We start from the raw sequence: 9,680 nt of genomic DNA on the forward strand, positions 1-9,680 counted from the left end.
CAGTGCGCCTTCCCAGCCCGGTACGTCCATTGCCGGCTCCCCGCACTCGCCCTGAAGAGTGTGTCACCAGCCCTGAGTCCTCTGCGTCGGTGCCCTGTCCAGGCACGGCGTCCAGTCCCGCTCCATTGCCGGAGCCTTCCTCTGCGCCGGTGCCCAGTCCAGGCAAAGCGTCCAGTCCTGCTCCATGGCCGGAGCCTTCCTCTGCGCCGGTGCCCAGTACAGGCACGGCGTCCAGTCTCGCTCCATGGCCGGAGCCTTCCTCTATGCCGGTGCCCAGTCCAGATATGGCGTCCAGTCCCGCTCCATGGCCTGAGCCTTCCTTTGCGCCGGTGCCCAGTCCAGGCATGGCGTCCAGTCCCGCTCAATGGCAGCTGATGATCGTTGCCTCTAATTGGGGATCATACTTAGTGTGGTCCTTTTCCCACCTGCATTGTGGGATATTGTTTTTGTTTAGTGCTATGTGCGCTACGAACTGCACGTTCGTTTATTCTTTGTTTGTTTGAAGTTTCACTGAAATAAATTATGTGGAACTCTACTCACGCTGCGCCTTGGTCCGCTCATTATAACGAACGTGACAAGCCCCCTGAACAGCTTTCACAAGCCCTGCAGAGGCCGCTGTACGGGTGAGGCGCTCCCTTCTTTGAATGTGTGGGGTTACAAGTGCCTTTCCCAGCTACTCCAGGAACACCCTCCTCTTGTTCCGCTTATCAGGCATCCAGGTAGGGTTGATCTTGTTCCATATCACGAAGGTATTGTATGAGGACACATCAATGATGTTATGAAAGATGACCAGGGGCCAGCGGGCAGTCATCCTCCTGCAGCTGTAAGTTCCAATCCCATTGTCCAGGTTGTCCACGCCTCCTTTGTTGTGGTTGTAGTCCAGGATGATGGCTGGCTTCCTGTCCTCACGATCACTGATCTCAGGCGTTTTGTGCAGTGTGCTCAGGAGGACCACATTCTTGTTCCTCTTTGGGCGGTAAGAAACTAGAGTGGTGGTGGAGGTGAAGGCAAACTTTGATGAAAAGGCCTCTCTCACCCTTGTTGCGAGGAGCGCAGGGAGGAGCTCAGGCTTGTTCTTTCTAACTGTGCCAACCACGGTGATCTTCCTCTTCAGAATCTGCTGGCTGAGTTCATAAGAGGTGAAGAAATTGTCACACATGACATTGTGCCCCCTCAGTCCATCTGTCACATCAAGCACAAACCGCATCCCCTGGTTCTTCTGCGGGCCTCCACCGGTCGGCTTTTCTGTGTACACTTGCATCTTCCATGCGTAGCTGGATTGTGCGTCACAGGCCACCCATATCTTGATGCCATACTTTACTGGATTGCCTGGCATATACTGCCGGAAAGGACAGCGACCTTTTGACAAAAGAGATTACTATCAGTAATTAGTATCAGTGTCACAGAAAACAATCACACAAATCATTGATATTACAGATATAAATAATACAATTAACAGTGAAAATCACTTACATTACAGATATGAAAATAAAAATTTACCTCTGAATGGAACCAGTTGCTCATTCACTGTTACTTGAAGCCCAGGGTTGTAGAGGTATGGCAGACGCTCCACCCACTTCTCCCAGACCTCTCTTATGGCCGCCAGTTTGTCTCTCACACGTCTTGCAGGTCTTGACTCACATTATCAAATCGTAGCATTCTTGAGAAAGTGTGAAAGACTTTCAGTGGCATCGTGGCACGGAAAATCGCCCTTCCACTCTCTGCATCCCAGAGACTATATGTAGCCTCGCCTCAGGACCGATACACACCCACTAAGATTAGCAGCCCTATGTAGGCATGCAGGTCAATCTCATCCATCCTTTCCAGTATTTCCAGTTGTCTCCATATTTACGGAAATCCTCCATATTTGTCATCTCCAGGATGATTTATTCGATGGCTGGTGTGATGAACATGTAGAATGTTGAGGCGATGTCCTGGGCATAGGCAACTGCATGTCTTGTGGGTCCTATTCTTCCCGATCTTCTTCTTCAGACACCTCATCCTCTTCTAAATCATTGTTCTCTTGTTCCTCTTGGACATCTGAAAAAATTGAATCTTCGACCTGTTGGGCACTGAAACGTGCACTCATGGCTTCAGCAAAGAGAGAACTGGAGGGACTGTCATCTGCAGCACCTTTATACCCTCTGACTGCATTCCCCATTAGTAAACAATGCTTTCAAGAAATGTTATTTTTTTCTGAAATGTTGTTTCTTTTGTCTGAAATAGTTTTATTTTGTCTGTGAACTTGAGTCATGTGTGGGGTCATGGAGGGGAGATGCTGCACATGCACAAGAAAGTTTTAGTTTTGTCTGAGTTCAATCAGTAGCATACATAATCTCAATTTCTCATTTTGTGTGTGTGCGTGTGCGTGTGCGTGTGCGTGTGCGTGTGCGTGTGTGTGTGTGTGTGTGTGCCTTTGTGGTTTTTGTGGTGTGTAAGTTATTTTTTTAAGTGCCGAGTCAAAAATGGTGGTGTACAGCTTTCATGGAAATATGAACAAAGGCGATGTTTCACTTTTTTGTAATGATAGGAAAAGTCATCAAATTTCAAGTTGAAAAAATATCATTTAGGGGGTTTTCTCTGCTGTTAAACATAGTGGTGGGTCATTTTTGACCCTTAAGACAAGACAAGGGTTAAGTATCAAAAGTAAATGCAATTGCTAAAATATACTTAAGTATCAAAAGTAAAAGTATAAATAATTTCAAATTCCTTATATTAAGCAAACCAGACTGCACAATTTCTTTTTTTTTTACGGATAGCAAGGGGCACACTTCAACACTCAAACATAATATATACCAAAAAATGTGTCACGCCCTGACCGTAGAGATCCTTTTTATGTCTCTTTTTGGTTGGTCAGGGCGTGAGTTTGGGTGGGCACTCTATGTCTGGTATTCTATGTTGTAGGTCTAGGTTTTCCTTTTCTATGTGTTTGGCCTAGTATGGTTCTCAATCAAAGGCAGCTGTCTATCGTTGTCTCTGATTGAGAGCCATACTTAGGTAGCCTGTTTTCCCATTTTGAGTTGTGGGTGATTGTTTTCTGTTTAGTGTTTTTCGTCACCTTACAGGACTGTTCATTTGTCGTTTTTGTTGTTTTTGTTCAGTGTCCAGTCGTTTTATTAAAAAAGATGAACACTTACCACGCTGCACCTTGGTCCTCCTGTCTTTCTCCCGACAACAATCGTGACAAAATTACTTAAGTAGTAATTAAAGTAGTTTTACTTAAGTACTTTACACCACTGCACAGCGCATTAATGAAACCTGTCAACACTGCGCGGCAGCATCCCTATTGTGTCGGTAGGCCGGTGTTGCGTACATCTCTGCTTTTACATACCTCAGAACTTATGGGCCGTGAAGAGTAGATTAAAATCCAGTAAATCTCATTTAAGCTTTTAAACAGCCCGACAAGAATGGAAAAAGTGAATGTATCAACACCTAGGTTTGTCTGCTTAACCATTGTGGAGCCAGAGGGATAGAGGGATTGGGTTGCTGAATAAGAGGAGAGAGATTTCATTATTATTTCTCTTCTGTTTGGTTTGTGAAAAGTGCTACCTGTATCTACTTGACAGTGGAGGTAGATCCCTTTGACAGTGGAGGTAGATCCCTTTGACAGTGGAGGTAGATCCCTTTGACAGTGCAAGTGATAAATAATAATTCCGTGGCAAATCGTTATTTTTACTCTCAAACCACTTGCAGCGATACATCATTATGGAGATACTGTTTACATGCTCTTAAGTGCTTGTTGTCGCTTTTAGGAGCGATCAGTTGAAAGGGGTGCCAGCTAGACTGATGTGACCTAGTGAATTGAATGGAGTGATGTGTTCAGGTTTCTAGATGTCTCTCAAAACCATTGAAATGGACACTGTTGGAATGTAGTTCATCATCTAACCTGTATTATTAGGGTTCTCTTATTAGGGTTCTCTTAGTATGGTTCTCTTAGTAGCCTGTCTACTTCTCCTATTTGAAGTTTGAATGTTTGAGGAGTTAGTCTATGACTAGGCCTAATTTATTTCCTCAAACTTGAATCGTTAGCTTTTCAAAGAGAGAGATAATCTTAAGAATCCAATTGTGAGCCTGTTATAATTTTACTGAGATCATTGTGTTCTAGCAGCTCTGTAAAATAAATGTATTATCATTGTGTTCTTTCTTAGTGTCTGTTCTTTCTGTGGAAGTCCCTATATTTAGCTTTAACGCCGTTCTCTTGACTCTTCTCCCTTTGATATCAATGATCACACTGTCCTTTCTTCCACCCTGTTTGAACGCAATGAACCTAGAGGATGTTAGAAAAGATAGTTATTATGCTATTGCAGGGCTTTTTAAAACAACATCATCTTAATTTGGTCGCCGAGACAAAGCCTCTTTGTGTCTGGCCCAGGAATGCTGCTCTGCTCTGCTATGTGCTGCTGCTCTCTGCTATCGCCCCAGCATCGCTACTCCCTTCAAATTAGTGCCCAAGTCCTCCACTGCCAAAGAAAACACCTCACCTCAAAGTCCCCCAGCGACCGGGCCACCGTACCGCCAAGCTTTCAAACCCTTCTCTTAACACATACTCCTCTAAAAGCAAATTCCACACATTTCTTTCAAAGATTATAATTAGAAAGGAAAACAGCTCCGGTGTGTCAGGATTGTGTATCAGTCTATGTGTGTGTTAGAGAGAGAGAGAAAGTTTATTTGTGTGATTATTAGTGCGTGTGTTTTTTGGCTAAAGGTAGACAGGGAAGATCTCATCGTGGCCCCTGACTCCTCACCTGTCCCGAGGCAGGGGGAATTAGAAATGAGAGAATTAAATGGGGCTGCGAACGCCTCGGGTCCTTTTAAAGCACCACTCAAATAATTACAGCTTTGGTTCGAAGCAGGTCTGAGCAGGGAGGTGTGCTGTTTGGGGGGTATTGGGTGAAAGAGGGGTGTACTTGAGGGGATAAGGTAGGGTGTGAGGGGGATTTACCTTCACAGAGCTCAGGAGGAGATAAAAACAGCTCTCTCAGGGCAGAGGTCAAAGCTACATTTGAAATGACAGAGTATGCTGCAATGTTTATATGCTGTTGGTTCTTCTGGCACTGTCTGCAAGAGCTGTTTTTCTTTGGGGGGGATGAGGGGATGGAGACTGGGTGGTAGTTTGAGTGTAGTATTCCTTTATTACCTACATGGTGAAAATGAGTGGTGCTGCTTTAGCTTTTTTGTGAAGGGAAGAGATTTTGAAGGTGACAAATCCCCTGTTGTCAAAAGACAACTGTCCAAAAGCTGTATGATCTTGTATGTGAATTCTCTAGATGCGCTTATTTTCATTCTGACGTTACTCTAATCCACAGTTGGAGAAAAAGGAGAGAAAGAATAGACTGAAAATATTATTTTCAGATTTCTGTCATCTTAAATCCTATATAGTGAAGGCTGGTGAACTTCTGTAGATATAGAGCACAGCAGAACATTATACAACCAAATGAACATTTCTCTGTAAATGCACATTATATGTATTAGAAGATCATTAAGTTTTACCTAAGTAGTATTAGGTGATATTTTACCTAAATAGGATCCTCATTGTTTTCACATACAGCACATACAGCACCTCTCTCTCCCTAACAAGTGATAATTGGCAATTCCAAATGCCAGTATTAAATATTAATGTAATTAGTTTATTAATGAATTACTGTTGTTGTGTGTGGGTGCACATGCTGGTTCAGCATTCTCTGCAGCAGTTAATTGGTTTCAGCTTTAGCAATACTTAGGGTTTGTGAAATCAAGGTTTCTCTGTCAGAAAACCTTTTATTACATTGTGAGCTGAGCTCTACCCTATGGGCTTGGCCTTCCTTTGGCTTATGAGAAAGATGTGGATGGATTTCCATCCTCTGGAGACCATACTGTAGCTACAGATTCTATGGGTCAGTGAATATGATTTAAAGCCATGAACTCATTGAGTTATTTCAGAGGACTTAATGGTTGGTTTAGTTTTGTTTGACAAGAAGTGTCTATTTGAAATGGCATGGTGTCTCCTCTCCTGTGAGACACTCCAAACTTCCATGAAGGCAAAGGAATGGTTATGTATTTTCCTGGAACTCAAGTCAGCTTCCATTGTCGACTCAATGGCCTGTGCCAAATTAGGCTTGAAAGGCAAGCAATGCTATAATTTGTTGCTGACGTGATGTACCACTGGCAGTAAAGCATAGTGATGAAAACAATTAAATAAACTTTAACACAGTGCCAGTAAATGGTAAACTATTGGCCTCAGGTTGCACAGCCTAACCTTGTCTCAGGTCACAGACCCCCACCCACCCCTCCTTTCCTCCTTCCCTTCATCCCGTTGGGATGGAAAATTGCTAACCACAGAAAGACAAAAGAACATGTAGGATTGGTAATTTAGGCTTGATAAGCGAAGTCACAAGACTCCTATTTTGACATGCCTATTGGCTCATGTGACCTGACCTTGTGGTGCCGGTTCAATCTTTTAAATCTCTGTGCCAACAGTGTCGTTAGTTTAGTGTAAGGGTCAACTGCTTTGTCCCTTTTCACCACAATGAACTGAAACAGCAATATTTGATATCAAGTTTACGACATTTTGCTGCTAGTATGGTCACTAGCAATAGTCAGTGGTACCTATTGGAGACAAGAAAGACAAAAAAATATAGGGAATTCAGTTCTGCAGGATCTTTGTTTCATGATATTTTCTCTTCATTGCCAGTTAGTGTCTTAGACTTTTTCCAAAAAGGATCAAGTCTGTAAAACCTGCAAGAAACACTTGCCTTTTTTAATTTGTTGGATATAAAAGATTCCATCTTTGAGGTGGGTGCCACTCTATTCACCCTGCCTATTATTTCTCTCAGAGTCATTGAATTTCAGATAAGAGCTTGGACAAATCTTCACATATAACCTTAATCTTCTGATCTTTTGTTTGTGACTGCCTCCCTCCCTCCCTCTCTCTTCCCTTTCTGTCTCTTTCTCTCTCCCTTTGTAAGATGAGGTGATACTGAACAGCTATTGTTTTCGCTAAGGTCTTTGAGAGCGTTGTTCAAAGGCTTGACGCAGCTCTCCTTCTAGCGGGAGATGCTTATTTCATGCATTTAAAAGCTAAAATGTTTCACATCATGAATCCAATTTTCTGTTCCTTTTCTCTCTGAAGGCAAGGATTAAAGCCAAGCTGTCAGTCAGCAGGCATGCCAGATCTTAAGACGACTCACGGATGGCTGCGATACTCGGCTTTTGCTCTGGCAGTATCTAGAATCTCTCTCCCAGGTTTTAATTTAGCATTAGGTGCAATGTAGCAGAGAAAATAACTAGTTACAATTAAGAAGGTAACTCATGCTATAGGTTTACATTAAACAATGGATTATATGTGCTTAGGCCATTTCCAGTGGTTAAAAAGTATATACAAGGTTTTGCTTTTCTGCTGAAATAATTGTGATTTCATGGGTCTAAGAGAGAGCCAAAGGAGAGTTCAGAAAGGAGTGAGCACACCTTTTCATCTCTTAACATTGCCTTTTGTTTCAAACCTTTTGTTTCAAATATCAGTTTATTATGATTAGACTACTTTAAAAAAGTGTTTATTTGAAGCAGTATAATAAGCAGGTAGTAATAAATATGATAGTGGAAAATAAAATAAAATGTTATTTGTCACATACCCCGAATACAACAGGTGTAGGCGAATACAACCTTACCGAATACAACCTTACCGTGAAATGCTTACTGACAAACCGTTAACCAACAGTGAAGTTCAAGAAATAGAGTTAAGAAAATATTTACCTAATAAAAAGTAACACAGTAGAATTACATAACAATAACGAGGCTATATACAGGGGGTACCGGTACCGAGTAAATGTGCGGGGGTACAGGTTAGTCGAGGTAATTTGTACATGTAGGTAAGGGTAAAGTGACTATGCAAAGATAATAAACAGCGAGTAGCAGCACTGTAAAAACAAAAGGGGGCTCAATGTAAATAGTCCGGGTGGCCATTTGATTAACTGTTCAGCAGTCTTATGGCTTGTGGGTAGAAGCTGTTAAGGAGCCTTTTGGACCTAGACATGGCGCTCCAGTACCGCTTGCCATGCGGTAGCAGAGAGAACAGTCTATGACATGGGTGACTGGAGTCTTTGACAATTTTTTGGGCCTTCACCGCCTAGTATATAGGTCCTGGATGGCAGGAAGCTTGGCCCCAGTGATGTATTGGGCTGCACGCACTACCCACAGTAGCACCTTACGGTCAGATACCAGGCAAGTTGCTCTCGAATGGTGCCGCTGTAGAACTTTTTGAGGATCTGGGGACCCGTGCTAAATCGTTTCAGCCTCCTGAGGGGGAAAAGGTATTGTCGTGCCCTCTTCTCGACTGTCTTGGTGTGTTTGGACCATGATAGTTAGGGCTCTTGAGTGGCGCAGCGGTCTAAGGCACTGCATCTCAGTGCTAGAGGTGTCACTGCAGTCCCTGGTTCAAATCAAGGCTCCATCACATCTGGCTGTGATTGTCCCATAGGGCGGTGCAAAATTGGGCCAGCATTGGCCGGGTTTGTCCAGGGTCGGCCATCATTGTAAATAATAATTTGTTCTTAACTGTCTTGCCTAGTTAAATAAATAAAGGTAATATGAAAAAAAATTGTTGCTGATGTGGACACCAAGGAACTTGAAACTCTCGACCCGCTCCACTTCAGCCTCGTCGATGTAAATGGGGGCCTGTTCAGACCTCATTTTCCTGTAGTCCACAATCATCTCACGTTGAGGGAGAGGTTGTTGGCCTGGCACCACACTGACAGGTCTTTGACCTCCTCCCTATAGGCTGTCTCATCGTTGTCGGTGATCAGGCCTACCACTGTTGTGTCATCAGCAAACTTAATGATGGTGTTGGAGTCGTGCTTGGCCACCCAGTTGTGTGTGAACAGGGAGTACAGGTTCCCCCCTGAGGGGATCCGGTGTTGAGGATCAGCGCGGCAGATGTGTTGTTGCCTACCCTTACCACCTGGGGGGGGCCCGTCAGGAAGTCCAGGATCCAGTTGCAGAGGGAGGTGTTAAGTCCCAGGGTCCTTAGCTTATTGATGAGCTTTGTGGGCACTATGGTGTTGAACGCTGAGCTGTAGTCAATGAACAGCATTCTCACATAGGTGTTCCTTCTGTCCAGATGGGAAAGGTCAGTATGGAGTGTTATTGAGATTGCATTTTCTGTGGATCTGTTGGGGCGGTTACGAATTGGTGTGTGTCTAGGGTTTCTGGGATGATGGTGTTGATGTGAGCCATGACCAGCCTTTCAAAGTTCTTCATGGCTACCGACGTGAGTTCTACGGTTGGTAGTAATTTAGGCAGGTTACCTTCGCATTCTTGGGCACAGGGACTATGGTGGTCTGCTTGAAACATTGGGGTAATACAGACTCAGTCAGGGAGAGGTTGAAAATGTCAGTGAAGACACTTTCCAGTTGGTCCTCGCATGCTCTGAGTACACGCCCTGGTAATCCATCTGGCCCTGCAGCCTTGTGAATCTTGACCTGTTTAAAGGTCTTGCTCTTATCAGCTACGGAGAGTGTGATCACACAGTCATCCAGAACAAGCTGGTGCTCTCACGTATGCTTCAGTGTTGCTTGCCTCGAAGCGAGCATAAAAGACATTTAGCTCATCTAGTAGGCTCGCGTCACTGGGCAGCTTGTGTCTGGGTTTCCCTTTATAGTCCATAATAGTTTGGAAGCCATGCCACATCCAACGAACGCCAGAACCGG

At 43.9% G+C, this 9,680-nt stretch overlaps 1 protein-coding gene across 1 annotated transcript; it reads right to left on the reverse strand.

The window, feature by feature from the left end:
* Positions 1-808: 808 nt before the first annotated feature.
* LOC139563770 (piggyBac transposable element-derived protein 4-like) lies at positions 809-8,685 on the reverse strand (the record flags this gene model as incomplete). Its single annotated transcript, XM_071382684.1, has 4 exons — positions 8,592-8,685; positions 1,501-1,611; positions 1,163-1,359; positions 809-1,069 (listed from the first exon to the last, which is right to left on the reverse strand). Coding segments are annotated over exons 1-4 (663 nt in total), but the record flags the coding sequence as incomplete, so codon positions are not given.
* Between the last annotated feature and the right edge of the window lie 995 nt (positions 8,686-9,680).

The sequence above is a fragment of the Salvelinus alpinus genome, chromosome 34 (genome assembly GCF_045679555.1).
Source record: "Salvelinus alpinus chromosome 34, SLU_Salpinus.1, whole genome shotgun sequence".
In the NCBI taxonomy this organism is placed as follows: Eukaryota; Metazoa; Chordata; class Actinopteri; order Salmoniformes; family Salmonidae; genus Salvelinus; species Salvelinus alpinus.